Raw genomic sequence first — 18,587 nt, 5'->3', positions numbered from 1 at the left:
GCTCAATCAACAAATATATGGTAATTTTGTAATATTGCAAAAATCATTAAGAAAGTGACCCTTTTGGCCCTTTATATAGTAGAAGAGAAGTAGTTGAAGTTTATAATACATTTAGTTTTTCTGTAGCAGTGGCCTTTCTTCAACAAGAGTTTCAAATTTTTCTTCCCCTCCATTGGACCATGAAGGTACTAAATAATTTCACTCCTTTCTCTTCAATTAGTATATCAAATTAGGGTCTTTATTTATAGTTTCTCATTTTGCTAGCTCACAAACTAAACCGGAGAAAAGTGTCGTTCGCTTTTGTACCAAGTGAAATATGAGAACTGAAGTTTTTTACGTAATAGTAGCTAAAATATTGAATTTAGGGTTGCGGTTTAACGTAGTGTTGTCTTGTACAAACAATATATGTTTGTACTACTGATATAATTTCTCTATACCTAAAAATCCTCTTAAATTTTTTTAGTGGTTGGAACTTGGAAACTATGGTTTTAACAAAGTGAAGGTGATTGTTAATAACATAAACTTTTATAATATTGTTTGGAGTTAACAAAACATTTATGGTTTGTTTTCTATTTTCATGATCGAGCATTCAAAGTTTTAAGCAACATCATCCATTTTTGATGAAATATTTATTGCTTTCCCTTTCTATTAGTTGCAAATAGTACTCACCAATTTTTGTATTCATTTAAAAAAAAAGCAATTTCTTTTATTTAAGATTAGGCTACAAGAATTCAAGTCCAAGTCTAAATAACAAAAATCTAATTTCATGAAAATATATTTGTGATTTTAATTTTTTAAGGCTCGTCCTTTTTAAATCGAGCATATATGAACTTTTAGAAGGGATTGACTCGTGTAAAGAAAGAAAAGGGCGAGTTGATTCCGGAATTGCTTTGAATCAACGAATGCAGTTAAGACAACAACTCTTCGGTAGCAATAACACGACGTGTTCAACGGCTTCTCGCCCATATAAACGTTAGAGTCGAACAGACATTAGAACATGAAAAGTAAAACCCTCCCCCAAGTTTTTGAAGAAAACATAAAAGAACCAACTATATTTTTGAAGTAGTTGAGCATTTATCTAACAAATTGGAGAGGGAACTTCCCCAACCGACATCCAACTCATTTGTCAAGTCATTGTCGGAAAATGTTTTCCTGCCCCAATTTTTTTCCTGGTTTATGTTTTCTTCTACAAATTCACATGCTTCTTGGTTTTCTCCACTCTCTTTTCACTATAAAAATCATTAGTGTTTTAACCAACACCACCTACACTTTTCTTGACAATATTTGGTTAATACCTTTGTGGGCACTCAATGAAGATGGAGGCCGCTTCATCGTCATCGTCAGTACTACCAAGGTCGAAATCAGATCAACTAGAAGTAATGCTGAGGAAGTCGCCAAGTCGGTGGCCTTTTGGTGAAACTGATTCTGGCCCAAGCCCATCTAGAAAATCAGGTTTCAGCAAAATAATGACTTCACCTGGAGCTAAGACCCATACAAGGAAGCAGTCAAGAAGTGGAGATGAGATGAGCAGTGGTGCGCTGAGTCGAGCTTCTAGTGCTAGCCTTGGCGGCTTATCTTTCTCTTTTGCTGGATTTACCATTCCGCCTGAGCCAATAGCTAATCTCCGAGGAATAAGCGACGATGAAATCTGTAAGCAAACTAACATTATTTATTCATGAAGTAACCCAGATACAAAATTGTATTTATTTCATGGCCCATTAGGTGAAAGTCCAGGCGGATAATCTTACGGGTAATCATGTATAACTACCCTTACCGGGCCTCACCGAAATGATCAAATGACAAAAACACTCAGATTAAGGGGGCAATCTCTAATTATTTATGTATTTGCAGCAACAGAAGATATTGAAGCAAGTACAAGAAAGAAGATACATACTGATCCAACCTTACCCATTTATCTCAAGGTAATAATAAGTTACTTATATACTCCTAATCAAAATCACAACTGAGATTACAAGAGTTAAGTGACATTAATTTTATGTTGCATAACAAGAGATAAAAATGATTATTCAGTTTACAGATGTGAAATACAAAATAGTTATGAAAGGGGTAACGACAACGGTCGAGAAAGAAATTTTAAACGGAATTACAGGTTCAGCGAGTCCGGGAGAAGTTTTAGCACTAATGGGACCTTCAGGAAGTGGAAAGACAACCCTTCTTAATCTACTAAGTGGGAGGTTAAATGAATCAGTTCCAGGAGGTTCTGTTACTTATAATGATCAACCATATTCTAAATTTTTGAAAAGCAGGTAACTAAATTATGACTTTATAGACTATGTTGTTTAATTTGACGCACAAGGCGAGCTCGCCTCAGCCCAACTCACCTCGGCTAACAAGTGCTTTCTGTCGTTATTAAATTTACGAACATTGAAAGGCTTGTTTAGTTTTCTTCTTTTCTAGGAATTGATACTTCTAAAGGACCTTCAGTGATATTCTATTATTCTGATGTGAACATGAATACATGGCAGGATAGGATTTGTGACTCAAGATGACATTCTATTTCCACATCTCACTGTGAAAGAAACATTAACATATGTTGCACTCTTACGACTGCCAAAGACATTAACGAAACAACAAAAGGAAGAACGAGCAACAGATATAATCCACGAGCTCGGCTTAGAGAGGTATACCTAAGAAAATAAATTTTCATTATTGTTATGATAAATGCTGATGTGGGGACATTTTGGTGAACATAGGTGTCAGGAAACAATGATCGGAGGCACCTTCGTGCGAGGAATTTCAGGTGGCGAGAGGAAGAGAGTGTGTATTGGCAGTGAGATAATACTCAATCCTTCTCTTCTGTTCCTTGATGAGCCAACCTCTGGCTTGGATTCAACAACAGCCCTGAGGATGGTTCAAATGTTACATGAGATAGCTAAGGTATGGAATTTTCTTACTTACAAATGTCATCTAAAACCAGGAGATTCATCTATATCACTATAAATTGAAATACTAGATTGAGCAATGACCCATTAATTGCCGCGGGCAAGGGGTGACAATCTATGAATATGTGTGTGCTTTTTATACAACAGTATAACGAATATACCTGTGACATTGTAATCTTATACGTCAGGCTGGCAAAACGGTGGTAACAACAATCCACCAGCCATCAAGCAGACTCTTTCATAAGTTCGACAAGTTGATACTTTTGGGGAAGGGGAGCCTGCTATACTTCGGAGATGCGTCTGAAGCGATGGTTTATTTTGCATCCATAGGATGCTCTCCCTTAATTGCAATGAACCCTGCTGAATTCTTGGTAGACCTTGCAAATGGAAATGTAAATGATGTATCTGTACCATCAGAATTACTAGACAAAGTTCAAATGGGGACTTTAAAGACCGAAATGGAGAAAGGGAAACCTTCATCGACAGTAGTTCATGAGGTAAGGCTCAATGTTCTTAATTTACTTGTATACAGTACCTAGGGGAATAAGCCATATTCTGTGTTCTATTTAAGTATCTAGTGGAGGCTTATGAGACAAGAGTGGCGGAGAAAGAGAAGAAAAGAATTATGGCACCAATACCCATCAATGAAGAAGTAAAAGCAATGGTATCTATGCCAAATAGAGAATGGGGTGCAAGCTGGTTTCAGCAGTTTTCTATCCTATTTTGGAGAGGCCTCAAAGAAAGGCGACATGATTACTTAAGCTGGTTAAGAATCACTCAAGTCCTCGCCACTGCTACTATCTTGGGTTTGCTATGGTGGAACTCAGACAGTACTACACCTAGTGGCCTACATGATCAGGTACTAAACTACATGACACAAACATTCTTAGGTTGTCTTTTGTGGTTTTCTAAGGTTGAACTGGCTCGAGTCAAATTTTCAGTTTCTATTGTCTGACTCGTGATGCCTAGCTTGCCTGAGTTGATTTTGTATCTTTTGAGTCAAATGACTATTTTTGCAGGCAGGACTGTTGTTCTTTATTGCTGTCTTCTGGGGGTTCTTTCCAGTTTTCACGGCTATCTTTACATTCCCTCAAGAGAGAGCTATGCTAAACAAGGAACGGGCAGTCGATATGTATAGACTAAGTGCATATTTTGTTGCAAGAATAACCAGTGATCTACCACTTGACCTCTTGCTACCATTGCTATTCCTTCTCATTGTCTACTTCATGGCTGGCCTAAGATTGGGTGCTGCTCCGTTTTTCTTAACCTTGCTTACCGTGTTTCTCAGCATTGTAGCAGCACAGGTACGTCTATTGGCAATCAGCCGAGGAAAAAAACGAGAATGATCATTTTTTCTAGTAAGTAGCTAAGAACGGTTGCCACAATATCAGGGACTTGGCTTGGCTATTGGTGCTATACTAATGGATGTTAAGAAGGCAACTACCTTGGCGTCAGTAACTGCTATGACCTTCATGCTAGCTGGTGGGTTCTTTATAAAGGTAAGATTACGAGTATTCGTAAGCTTTATCTGACTTCCTATAGATCAATTACTGAATTGATAATAAAATTTAATTCTATGACTTTGCAGAGAGTTCCAGTGTTCATATCATGGATTCGATATTTTTCTTTCAACTATCACACGTATAGGCTTCTTCTCAAGGTTCAATATGATCACATCCCTCCAGCTCTGAACGCCATTCACCCCGAACCAGACAGTGGCTTTGTGGAGATTGGTGTCATGTTTGCCATGGTTTTTGGGTTCAGACTCTTAGCTTACCTTTCTCTTCGGCAGATAAAGCTCCAATCTTGAGCTTAATTATTCGTTTTCTGAAAACTTCATTACTTTTCCTTTGTATTAATTAACATATTGAAAGCGTGCATTTTATTGTTATAGTAGACATTATAGTGTTTGAACAGATAGTTTCAAGCTGGAAAAAATCTTGACAAAGTTTTCATTTGTTTTAAACTCCTGTTCATGATATCTCTTTCAATCCATGATACTATTACTAAGTAGGTAATAATGCTTACCTCCACTGGTTACAGGGCACGGACCCTGATCATTTATTCTTAATTAACACGAAAGTTTCCGTTTACTCTTTTTACGCTGGACCCTGGGCATCACATGTTGTTATCTACAGCCGAAAAAATCAACCCCTCGATCATCTTCATGGGACTCTGTGGGGAGGTCAAATGCATGAAACAAAAAATCAGAAATACGTTTCGATTCTCTATGTATATGATATAACTTATAAATTGACTCACTTTATAATAATATATTGAAAATAGTAGTTAGAACTTTCACATAATGAAGTATGTACAACCCACATGGAGATAATTCAAAGATGTTAGTTTATCACCCTGTCATCCAGAATCATATATGTCCGTCCATACCTAACACAATGGTAGATGGGACATTTTATCGAACATAACCACTACGTATATATTACTTTTAACACAATGGTTGAAAGGTAACAATTTTTTTTGGCCAACATTTGAACTTTTACTCTATTTTCTGGGGTTTCACACGAAACTATAGGCATTTTTCTTCTAGTTTGTCACGAAATTTTCAATCACTAGCTGAGTTTTGGTTTCTTTTATGTTTTCTTCTCTAAATGATATATATACTTTGCAATGTTCTTACAAGTACACCCAAAATAACTCAAAAACATTATAATATGGAGATGGGGTCATACCTTTAACAGTTGAGTTTTCTAACCTAAGTAAATTCTTTAAGACTGAGAGGATATGATACCCTTCCTTACGCCTAAATTTAAGAGCATAAGTACGAAGACAAAAAGATTCAGAGACAACTTTGATTGATAGCAAAGATGCTAACTTATAACATTTCAACTTGTATGTTTCAGATTAGTCGGTTACAAACAAATTATCAGACTGGGACTAGCGAGATTACACAAGAAGAAGACAAAAAACACCACAACCTTAAGGACCAAAGTCTCATTCTAATTGAAATTGGTCTTTTCAACAAAAAAAAAAATGGGATTGGTCTGCTATCTGAAATATTATTATTATTACCACATCTATTCCCAAACTACCATGCACAAAACTTGAAGAGCTTTTGTGTCATAGAAGTAATGAACCGAAAATAAGCATGTCTCCAGGATTGCTTCCATAGTAACACCCCACAGAAACCCCAAAAACCTGTTACAAATCCCAATCCTGCACTAATATAAAACCACTTCATCTCAAGCCAATCATCCTTCTCACCATCATCATCATCTTGTTTGCCTTCACCATATCCGGGCGGTTGAGCTTGTTCGTCGTCATTGCAGTTTTTGAGTGGAATACCACAAAGTTCAAGGTTGCCAATATAACTCAGTTCAGTAAAGCTTTGTAATTGGGTACTAGAAGGAATCTTCCCTGACAAGTTATTATATGACAGGTTCAAGTGATTCAGAGAATTCAAATCTGTAATGCTTTGAGGAATTACACCCGAAAGTTTGTTGCTGGAGAAATCAAGAGATTCCAATGTGCTCATCTTCCCTATTTTGTTTGGAATCTTTCCTGTAAAATGATTATCAGATAAGTTCAAAAATCGTAACTCATGAAGTGTTGTTAGATCTTGAGGAATCTCTCCGGATAAGTGGTTTGTAGAAAGATCCATGGTTGTAACAAGTCCAAGAGTGTTACTATACCCATATTGTCTTCCGTTTGTCACCAGCGAAGCAGTTTCTTCATTTCCCCTAATGCTGATGCCAGAATAGTCTATCTGTTTTTTTTGCTTCAAAGCCATGGCACTTAAATTGCTGAAACATCTTGGAATTGATCCGGATAAGTTGTTATGAGCGATATCCAGTATTCGTAGTGAAGTAAGGTCACAAAGTGCTTCTGGAATACTACCACTGAACTTATTTAGACGCAACCTAAGAAGTATAAGCCTTGCAAAGTCAGCTCCCAGCCATGTCGATATGCTTCCACTGAATTTATTTTCACCAAGATCAATCGCTATTAACTTGGTACAGTTTCGCAATAACTGAGGTAGTTCACCGGATAAAGAGTTATTACCCAAATGCAAGGATTCTAATTCAACTAAAGAACCGATAGAGCTTGGAATTTTTCCTGTTAACTTATTACTTTCCAACTTTAGAAATGACAAAGATGATGAGTGAAACCAACATTCTGGAATCTCTCCTGACAGGGCATTGTTTGAGAGATCAAGATAATCTAATGTACACATTTGACCAAACTCTGGATGACATCGGAAAGAGGAAATAGGACCGGATAAGAAGTTGTGAGAAAGATCTAGTACTGAAACATTAGATACACTAGGTAGTGGGCCGTTAAAATAGTTGGAAGTCAAGTTAACTTCTGTAAAAGTAGAACTAAATTTCAATAACGTTGGTAATTCTCCAGTGAGACTACTGTGGCCTAGATTTAAGATTTCCATTCGAGAAGAAATGTCCCAGAACCAAGTGGGAACTGTGCCTGATATTCTTGTGTTGGATAAATCAATATATGTTAAACTTTTTTGTGTTTTTAACCATTGGGGAAATCCAGATCCTATGTGACAATTTTTAAATGATAATTGTTCGAGTTGAAAAGGAGGTTTCCAAGCAGATCTCAACTTCAAATCAACTGAATCAATAAACAACAGTTTTAATCTCCGGAGATTGGCGAAGTTAGCTTCAGTTACAACGCCTTGTAATTCATTATCAGAGACCATTAATCTTTCTAAATTTGAGAGATGCCATATTGTTTCTGGCAATGATCCATTCAATTCATTTCCATTAAGGAATAAAACCTTTAATAATGATAATCTTCCTAACGACGAGGGAATTGAACCAGAAAATGAGTTATGGTCGAGATAGAGGTATTCGAGATTCTTTAATTTCCCCAATTGCTCAGGCAAAGGGCCAGAAAGTTTGTTAAATGATAAATCCAACGACTTCAAACTACTGGTGATACATCCAGATGAATTTACCAAAAATCCAGATATATCTCCACCAAGTTTGTTCCTTCCCAAGTTTAATTCCTGCAAGTGGCATAGATTTCCTAAGGTATTAGGTATCTCCCCTTCAAAGTTGTTATTGGTTAAATCAAGGCTCTTGATTGAAGTCAAATAACCAATATCTTTTGAAATCGTTCCGTAGAAATTATTGACACTTAGATGAAGTTCTTCAAGTCTAGTAAGATTATATAACCATGCAGGTAATAATGAAAAATTCATGAAATTAATAGAAAGATCGAGAATTACTAGAGAAGTAAAGTTTATGTGAGGAAGAGTTGGTACTACGGATGAATCTAGATTACATAAAGCAAGACGTAACTCGACTAAAGATGGGAGCATGTTAATCACATCTAGCCACTTATGACTTACCCTACTCAGGTTCACAAAACTCATGTCAAGATGTTGGAGAGAAGAAAGATGAGAGAGCCATTGAAGATCACTAACATCTAGCTTGGGGTTGTAACTAATATCAAGAAAATGAAGATTGGATAAGTTTCCAAGTTCCCTGGAAATTATTCCACCAAAATATGCGCTGTTAAGATCGAGATATCTCAAATTATGGAGGGAGCCCAAGAAAGAAGGTATCTCATTACCCCTAAAATCATTCCAACTTAAGTTCAAATAATTTAAATGTTTAAATTCAAGCAGAGAAGGATTTAACTTACCACCTAGTGATAAGTGTTGAAGATGAAGTTCAACAACATTTCCCGTTTTCGGATTGCAAACCACTCTTGTCCATTTACAACATTCTTTACCATCCCAAGTAGATAATATATTCTTCTCATAATAAATATTTCCGTTTTCATCAATATATGAAGTATTTTGATATTTTAAATCTTCTCGGAAGGACAACAGAGCTTGTCTCTCCCTTTCCTTGCAAACAAAACCAAAACTGAACTTGTTGTAATCTGATCTGAACATCAAAAATACAGCAAGAAAGAACATTAGAGAAATAGATCTCGACTCCATTATTAAGTACTGAAATCAAAACCAGAAATTAACTGTGTTTTTCAAACTTAATCGGCAATATATATACAAACACACAAATCTAAAGCTTTTCCGCGTGGTAGGACCTCGCATACTATATTTTAATTTTCAGCTGAATTGTCAATTTTCGAGTCAACAAGACCTTCAATCTGTAGTTGGTCTGAACACTCAACAAAATCTTAAGTTGGTAGGTCCGTTGAATCTTGCAAAGATGTTGACAATAAAATTAGTTGGAGACTTTTGTTTAGTATTTAGACTGTTCTACCTTGTTAAGTTTGATTATTTATCGGCCCTCTAAATGGTTTGATTTTTCAACAACTGCTAGCTTAGTTTGTATTGCATCTACTCTAGAATCCGGGAGATTCCAAACTCGATTCACAATAGAGGTGAAATATTCACAAAAATTCGTTTTAAGATCGTATCTTGTGTCTTCTTCTTTATGTAGAAATTTCAAGGCTAGCTAATCACCAAGACTTTTACTGATAATTGTTGTGAAGTTATGAATGACGCCAAATAAATCAAATTATATTGGATTCAAATTGATTTAGTTTGAATGAGCTCTTTCAATGACCGATCAACTTTCTGCACAACCAGTTAATTTGCTTAGAGTTTGTGTCTTTTTGTGGTTTGTTTTTCTTTCTTGTGTTATCTTAATAGAGTAGAGACAGCATAGTACAGAACACAAATGAAGAAGAGCGTGTTTGAAGGGACACTACGCGTGCATTATGCACCTTGAACAGCCATGGGTCCTCCAACAAGTGGTGAGATAAGAAAAATGTTTTAACAAGGGCGAGCCTTCATAGGATGTGAACTTCAATATAAAAATGCATTTAAAATTAGTACATGTTAAATTTTCAGATATTAATTTAAACCCAACATAGGATGTGAACTTCAAGAGTAAAGACTTAAAGAGTAAAGACTTCAGAGTAAACGCCTACCCATTAGAGAAGAATGCAGCAAAGCTGAATTTGTTGTTATCTGGTCTGAACAAGAAGAATGCATCAAGAAAGAGCATTAGAGAAATAGACCTCGACTCCATTATTACGTACTTCAATCAAAACCAAAAATCAACTGTGTTTTCAAGTTGAATCGCCAACATATATATACAAACACACAAAATCTAAAGCTTTTCCGCGTGATAGGACCTCTCGTACTGTATTCAATTTTTCAGCTGAAGTGTCAATTTTCGAGTCAACAAGACCTTCAATCAGTAGTCGGTCTCAACTCCATTTTCTTTACAACCACTCAATTCTTTGTGGGGTGTAATATCTTAAGATGTTATGGCCACAAAGAGAGTGATGAATAAGTATAGGCCCGTTGAATCTTGCAAAGATTGTTACAATAAAATTAGTTGGAGACTTTTCTTTAGTATTTAGACTGTTCTACTTTGTTAAGTTTGATTATTCATCGACCCTCTCAATGGGTTTGATTTGCCAACAACTGCTAGCGCAGTTTGTGACCGAATCTACTCACCAATATTTGTTGTGTTTTCTTTTCTTTGGATTATCTAAAGAGAGCTCACTTGTACACCAATAGACCACGCGTGTTTGAAGGGGCTTTACCTGTGTACTTGCCCCTGGAAGTTCAGAATCAGTACTCAGTCATCGTCTCCATCTTTTAGTTATTTTTGTTGGAAACATTATTTCTAGATGTACACTTGAGCTAGATTCTAATTCTTTTGAGTGAATGAGTCTATCCAGATACAAAACTTCTCAAGATATCTCAATAATCCAAGTATCTGATTGAGACTTACAAATATTGTGAAAGTAATTTATTGGAGACTTCAAATTTTGTCCTTTCAATGGGTTATCTTGAACTCATAATTTTCTAATTCTTTTAGTTGTTTTGAAGTCTTACAGACTATTCACAAAAAGTCGTTTTAAGATCGTATCTTGTGTCTTCTTCTTTATGTAGAAATTTCAAGGCTAGCTAGTCACCAAGACTTGTACTGATAATTGTTGTGAAGTTCTGAATAACGCCAAATAGATCAAATTATATTGGATGCAAATTGACTTAGTTTGAAAGAGCCCTTTCAGTGACCGATAAACTTTCTGCATAACCAGTTAATTTGCTTAGACAAGAGAGAGCTATGCTAGCTCACGTATAGGCTTGAAATTTTTCTTTCAACTATCACACGTATGGGCTTCTTCTCAAGGTTCAATATGATCACATCCCTCCAGCTCTGAACGCCATTCACCCCGAACCAGACAGTGGCTTTGTGGAGATTGGTGTCATGTTTGCCATGGATTTTGGGTTCAGACTCTTAGCTTACCTTTCTCTTCCGCAGATAAAGCTCCAATCTTGAGCTTAATTATTCGTTTTTCTGAAAACTTTATTACTTTTCCTTCGTATTAATTAACATATTGAAAGCGTGCACTTTATTGTTATAGTAGACATTATAGTGTTTGAACAGATAGTTTCAAGCTGGAAAAAATCTTGACAAAGTTTTCATTCGTCTTAAAATTTTGTTCATGATATCTCTTTCAATCCATGATACTAAAGTAGGAAATAATGTTTACCTCCACTGGTTACGGGTACGGACCCTGACCATTTATTCTGAACGGAAGTGCTAGAATCACAAAAAAAAATTGACAAAAGAAGTTACCCAGTTGATGTGGCGGTTGTGATCTTCATCTTTTAACGCATGTGATTTAGTCTTTTTTTTTTGATGAAGAGAAATACCAGCATGTGATTTAGTCAAACTTTCAAACCACAACCGCCACATCAGCTGAGCATCACATGTTGTTATTGCATCTTTTAACATCTTCATTCTTAATTAACACGAAAGTTTCCGTTTGCTCTTTTTACACGGGACCTGGGCATCACATGTTGTTATCTACCGCCGAAAAAATCAACCCCTCGATCATCTTCATGGGACTTTGTGGGGAGGTCAAAACTGCATGAAACAAAGAATCAGAAATACGTTTAATACCTTCACTAGAAAATAAAATATAGAGAAAATACCCTCGAATATATGTTTCGATTCTCTATGTTATCTTCACTAATTTCACAAAATGAAGTGTATATGATATAACATATAAATTGATTCACTTTGTAATAATATATTAATATTAATAGAAATTTGAAAATAGTAGTTAGAACTCTCACAAAATGAAGTATGATCGATCATAAGATATACTTAGTAGTAGACTTGTTCCTGGTCGGGCTTATGTACAACCCACATGGAGATAATTGAAAGATGCTAGTTTATCACCCAGAATCATCCATACATCTAGGACAAATGATACCTGGGACATTTTATCCAACATTAACCGTGCATCAATAATCACTATGTATATGTTACTTCAAACCCAATGGAAGCATCCTAAACTTGAACTTTTTAGAAATTTTATTCCCCGGCCTAGTGGACTTTTTCCTCACCAGATATCCAACGACATAGATCAAGTGGTTTTATTAGCTCAAAGAAACGTACCACGTATATGCTTGGGCTCAATTTAATCGGCATTGTATGCCCCAGTCGATTGGTCAGACGAGACGACTACCTGAGTGAGAAAGAAATAACAAGCCTTGGATCAACTGAAAGCAACCATGCAATCATACGAGAAACAAGTCACTGGCAAATATTGTAGACCCATGTGAACTGCAACTAGCTGGCCCAATTTGCCGAAGCAGACTCCCTCAGTTTTGCACTGTTTTCTTAGAGCAACTCCAATGACAGGCTGTATTAGGCCGAAACAACTATTTTCTCACCCAAAATTTTCAGTCTCAGCTCAGCTTCAAACATTCAGCTCCAACCCCAGCCTTTCCTGAGGCCGAAAATTTGTTTATGTGGGAAATGCGTGTGTGGCGTTTTTGTTGGTGCGCGAGAAACGTGTGTGGTTTTGTGTATATACAAAACACGTATTTGAACTATTTTTGAAATAATATTTTTTTTCCGAGATTGAAAAACTATTCGGGGACCGACACTTTCGTTCGATGTATTTTAATTATTAATGTGGAAGTTTTTTTTAGAGTTGAAAAAAAATTAAAACTAATTACATTTAAAAAAATGAAAAATAAAAATAAAAATAGGAGAAGATCTTGGCCGTTGGATTTTTTCCAACGGCCAAGATCATCCCAACATGACCGTTGGGAGTCCCTAACGGCCCTGTTGGGGACCTTCAGTCGCCCCTAATGTTAGGTGTGCCATTAGACGGAAGGGCTGAGGCCCGGCGGTCATTGGAGTTGCTCTTATGCCACAATAGTACCAGTCCTTGATAATTCATTAGAACCTTGATGGAGCTGCAGGTGGATCTCGTGCCCGCTTCTCCTGTCTCCCTTTTTTGTTCCTGCTTTTCCCCCATTCCTGGTCTTCTTCTCCAATTTTAATGCACCGTCCAACAACTAACTCTATTAACTCGAAAAATTACTAATTAGGAAGAATTTTGTAGGATTTTTGAGTTTAAGGTCCAAAAATAGGGGGGGGGGGGGGGTAATTAGTCATATATCCACTCCTAAATCAATAAATAAAATGGGGCAAAGATCCAACATATGGCCTCCTAATGTGTGAAGGATCCGAGCTAGAAAAAAAATGGGGTGCAGGTCCTATTTGTCAGTTTTGTTGGGATCAAAGCAAAAAGTGCCATCATTGTTTATATAATTCCGTTTCTACCCTTTACACCCATTACGGTCTCATTCTCTCTCAGACTCATTTTTCTTTACATTTTCTCTCTCTACTTTTACTCTCTCTCTCTACTACTCTTTTTTATAATCAGATCTCAATTTCTATCTCATTTTCTTTCAATCTCTTTTCAGATTTTTTCTTTTTCTTGTTTGTTGATAAATATTCCTGACATCAAAAGGAAGGGTGAGTTTTTTTTCTTCAGTGGAAGTCTTGATTTAGAGAATTTGATGGCCAATTTTTTTTTGCTTCTGAAACAAGGATTCATGGCTTGGAAAGAAATTTTTTTCTACATCAAAGATTTAAGACTCTATACCATACAGATCAAGGTTGCGAAATCAAAGATTTAAGACTCTATCTCACTTCAAAACCCTAGATTTCATCGTTGGCACAAATTGGGGGTGTTTTTGTATGTCGATTTTTACCATTTGTGCGTGTTCCTCGTTGTTATTGTCTCGAATTAGGGTTTATTTTGTCTGTATGTTTATGAAGTAGGGAGAACTTGATATTGTCTGTATGTTTCATGTACTATATTTCCTTTTGTTTTTGTGTTCCTTGTGCAAGTACTGGAACATCAATGCTATATTCTTATTTGTAATTGAACAATTGTGTTTTGGGGGACTTCATATTACTTGACAGAACCTGTTCAATGTACCAAATGTTATTTCTCTTTTCTATCTTGTATTTTCTTAATTTTATTTTATGACTCTATCTACATTTCTTCATCTCTTCATCTTAAAGATTTCATTGTTAGATCTATAGTTTTTTCTACTATATACGATCTAATAAATTGAAGATTTAAAATTTGAAGATGAAATTATTGTTTCTTTTTTTGTATGTATTGGGATGATGATAATAATGGTATTGACACGGATTGTGTTTTTTTCGTACGATGATGAAGATGATCAACGTACATGACAATGTATATCTGATTATGTACTGGACATAACATAATGTTCAATACTTCCCCTCCAGTAAACTTATGTTTTGGAAGGAATGCATATGACATTTGATTCTGTCCTGTACATTCGTAAATGTCTGTATACATATTTGCAAATGTCTTGTGCATTACGCTGATATCACAAAATTAGTTTTTTTTCCTGTACAAGTATCCATTAACTTAGATTATATCTCAATTACAGTACATAATATCGTGTACCTCTAATAAATAAGTTTACAGTACATAAATGGATGTACTGGAGCATTCTGGCATCTGATTTGTTTAGTAGTTTATCATTGATTTTTTTCTATCCACCCAACTGTTCGGAGAACATTACAACATGTACTAAATGTGCTATTTGGTTCTCTCTACATTGTTCACTTGAAAATGTTATATTATTTAAGCATCCCTATACATATGTCCATGAACTTAATATGTTTGAATGTTTACACAATTTTGTTCCATGTACACCAGATTCATTCGTTACAAGAAACCCGAGTAGATTAGAGCCAACAAGATATATCGAAGAGGAAGGTTACTGAAGAACAGTTAGAATGTAACATACTTGTATTACTATCGAACTGCCCCTACTACAATCAGAATTGTTTAGGAAATAGATTTGTGTACAAGAAAAAAATTTGTGTACAGGAAATATGTTCGGGTACAGGGAAAAAGTTGTGTACATGGCAGAAAGTTGGGTTTAGAGGAGAATGAAATCAATATCTATTTCACTATGTTTCATGAAATTGTTTGAATATGGTTTATCATATTTAGTTTCCCTGAATTTGTGAATGAATTTTTCTTGAAATGTAATGTACAGTACTGGACATTGGATTGTGTACTGTACATAATAAAATTTCTTATACTTTCTATTCAAAAATGTCTAATACATAACAAAATATCCAGCACATAAAAAAAGGTCCAGTACATAACAAAATGTCTTATGAATTTTCAATGAAATAGTTTACCTTTTGAAAGGAATGTATAGGAAATTTTACTATGTACTGTACATAACAAAATTTCCTACACTTTTTCAATAAGTGTTCAGTACATAACAAAATGCCCAGTACATATGAAAATGTCCAGTACATAACAAACTTTCCCATACTTTCTAATCATATGTCTAGTACATAACAAAATGTCTTATGAATTTTTAATGAAATAGTTTACCTTTTGAAAGGAATGTATAGGAAATTTTATTATGTACTGTACATAACAAAATTTCCTACACTTTCTTTTCAATAAGTGTTCAGTACATAACAAAATGCCCAGTACATATGAACATGTCCAGTACATAACAAAATTTCCCATACTTTCTAATCATATGTACATTACAATACTTTTTGTTATGTATTTTACATAATAAAATGTCTCGTAATTTTCATTAAAATAAGTTACATTTTGGAAGGAATGTATAGGATATTTGATTATGTACTGTACACAAGAAAATTCCCTATACTTTCTTCCGAGAAAGTGAAAGAAAATAGCTAGAAAGAGGAAAAATAGAAAAGTAATTTATTTCCTGTGCATAACTTTTTTTCCCTGTACTTCAAATAGAAAAGTAATTTATTTCCTCTAAACCCGACTTTCTTCCCTGTACAGGTCTGTTTTTCATCTCACTTGCTAATCCCACTTCAGGTTTGAAGGACTTTCCCTTTTTTTATTACTTTCTCCTATTGTTTCTTCGGGTGCTTTTCTCTTTCGTATAGACCGGTCGGGTACTTTAGCAGTTTCCGTAGCTGGAGTCTGTAAACAAAATAAACCAGGAACAAACTTGTGTTACCCATTATAACAAACACTTTATAACTGACATTAAAAGTTCAATGTTATTTCATGGACATACTCTTTTTCAGTTTATGGGGATAGGTACAGTGTGTTATTAATCGGGAATAAGCATGTTTACAATACACGAAATGATGTACTAGAAATCAATCTTTGTTCTAGTGCATAGCGTCATGTACTGGGAATAAAAAAATGCACAGGAAACAACTTTATAGGAAGTAGAAAAAATCAGTATAACCCCATTAGGGTTCTTAAAAGTTCAATGTTATTTCATGGACATACATTTTTCATTACATGGGGATAGGTACAGTGTGTTATGAATCGGGAAAAAAAGCCTGTTTACAAGCCACGAAATGATGTACCAGAAATCAGTCTTTGTTCTAGTGCATAACGTCATGTATTGGGAATAAACAAATGTACATGAAACAAGTTTATAGGAAGTAGAAGAAATCAGTATAAACCCCTTTAGGGTTCTTACATTCGTTTTTTACCAGGAATCAAGCAATTCTCTGGACAGAAGATTATCTACCATTCTGAAAACAATTACTTAGAAAAAAAATATTAAGTTGCATACCTTATTCTTGATCGTGGTTCTTGTATAGTCACACTTTTTGAGGTCTTCTTGTTAGTACATATTTAACATCCCCATTCACTGAAAATAATACTGTTACATTACTAACTGTCCATCCTACTCGCTGAAAAGTTCAGGAAATAGTTATATGCAATAGAAATATATTTATGTACAGGTAATAAATTTATGCACTTTCTTGATATTTGGGTACAGTGAAGAAATTCAAAAACAGGGAAAGGCAAAAACAGGAAAACCCTAATCGAGTGAGAAACTCAAAAACCCTATCAAAAAAGAAAAACAGAAACTCAAAAACCCCAATCGAATGAGAAACTCAAAAACCCTATCAAAAAAGAAAAATAAAAACTCAAAAACAAACTCAAGGAAAGGCGAAATCAGAAACCCTAACAGAAACTCATTTTTTACAAACTCAAAACCCATTCCAAAACCTATCAACAAAAGACTTCGTTTTTCGTTTAGTAAATAAAACAAGAAGGGGGTATTCAAGATCTAGTTGGATACTCACGGTTCCAGGTGAAGAGGATGTTGAAAAAAAGAAGAGGATGTTGAAAAAAAACAAGAGGATTATTTTCGATTTACAGCTTACAAGTGAACTCTATTTTACTTCAACTACAGGTACCATTGAAGGAGATCTCGGAAGAAGAAAGGTTTTTGGGAAGGTTTCAGTCTTGCAATAATGGCAGGGAAAAAAATGGGAAGAACAAAGGGTTTTGGAGAGAGAAAGAAAAAGAGGAAGAGGGAAGGCGTGGGAGTGAAAAGATTGGATGGGACGGTTAAGTGTAAAAGGAAGGGGCGTTTCCTGTACACCATCTCGTTTGCCCTTTTCGTAATTTGCACTGCCAAACTGACAGAGAGGACCTGCCCCTAAGACTTATTCTGACGCGGGCCTGCATCTTATTGAGGCTTGGTTTTTGGGCGTTTTGCCCAAGCCATAAAACCAAAATAAACTGAAAATGTAAAATAAGTCCAAAAATTCACTATTTGGTAGGCCCCATGCATCAATCCTTTAATTTTCTCTCAATTTTGCCCTTTCATAAATATTTTTTAGCCATTGGTAAACCAAAGGTTTATAATGGTTGAGTTAATACAATTATTCTTTCCATAAATTTTATGAAAGAATATTTATGGTGGATATTTAATGTTAATCTTTATTTCCAAAACTTATATTTTTCTAAAGTAACCTACCAAATCAATGTATATTTACCTAAAACTAGTTTCTCTCCCCCAAACACGAGTTTCTCTTTCTGTAACTATATGTTCTTTGAATTCAAGAAAATATATTATTTCCAAAACTGATATTTGTCTAAATTAACCTACCAATTCAATGAATATTTACCTAAAACGAGATGCTCTCTCCCAAAAACGATTTTCTCTCTCTGTAACTCTATGTTCTTTGAACTTCAAGAAAGTATGAATTTGTGATTTGTTTTTTATCTCTATCTCGATCCAATTAAACATCTACAAATTCTTTTCTGAGGTTAAAAAGCAAACTATTTTGCTAGCATCTTACTGATTCTACTAGCATATTTTACATTCTACTAGCATCTGATGAATGCATTGGACAAAGTAGTTTAAAAAGCAAATACTATTTAGCTAGCATCTTATTGATTCTAATAGCAATTTTTACATTCTATTAGCATCAATTGAATAAATTTGAATACAGTAGTTTAAAAAGCAAGAATATTTTGCTAGCATCTTATAAATTTGTTACAATAGGTTAACAAATACTTTTTAGTAATTTTATGAAAGAATATTTATGGTGGATATTTAATGTTAATCTTTATTTCCAAAACTTATAT

General features: G+C 35.0%; 2 protein-coding genes across 2 annotated transcripts; one reads left to right on the top strand and one right to left on the bottom strand.

The window, feature by feature from the left end:
• On the top strand, nt 1–4,869 carry LOC147558671 (ABC transporter G family member 22-like). Its single transcript, XM_086660398.1, has 11 exons — nt 1–185; nt 1,317–1,650; nt 1,852–1,922; nt 2,032–2,267; nt 2,487–2,642; nt 2,715–2,898; nt 3,092–3,400; nt 3,475–3,762; nt 3,923–4,207; nt 4,295–4,402; nt 4,492–4,869. Exons 1-11 carry the CDS (start codon nt 180–182, stop codon nt 4,711–4,713), a joined length of 2,199 nt encoding a protein of 732 aa, XP_086516524.1. The 5' UTR covers nt 1–179; the 3' UTR covers nt 4,714–4,869.
• Nucleotides 4,870–5,795: 926 nt separating this feature from the next.
• On the bottom strand, nt 5,796–8,838 carry LOC147558670 (receptor-like protein EIX2). The gene has a single exon (XM_086659065.1). The coding sequence runs from the start codon at nt 8,836–8,838 to the stop codon at nt 5,953–5,955; it is 2,886 nt and encodes a 961-aa protein (XP_086515191.1). The 3' UTR covers nt 5,796–5,952.
• Nucleotides 8,839–18,587: the final 9,749 nt, after the last annotated feature.

This window comes from Eschscholzia californica, unplaced genomic scaffold (assembly GCF_041429995.1).
Source record: "Eschscholzia californica isolate CP2 unplaced genomic scaffold, dmEscCali1.0.p SCAF_2, whole genome shotgun sequence".
In the NCBI taxonomy this organism is placed as follows: domain Eukaryota; kingdom Viridiplantae; phylum Streptophyta; class Magnoliopsida; order Ranunculales; family Papaveraceae; genus Eschscholzia; species Eschscholzia californica.
This window is presented reverse-complemented; position numbering and strand designations above follow the sequence as displayed.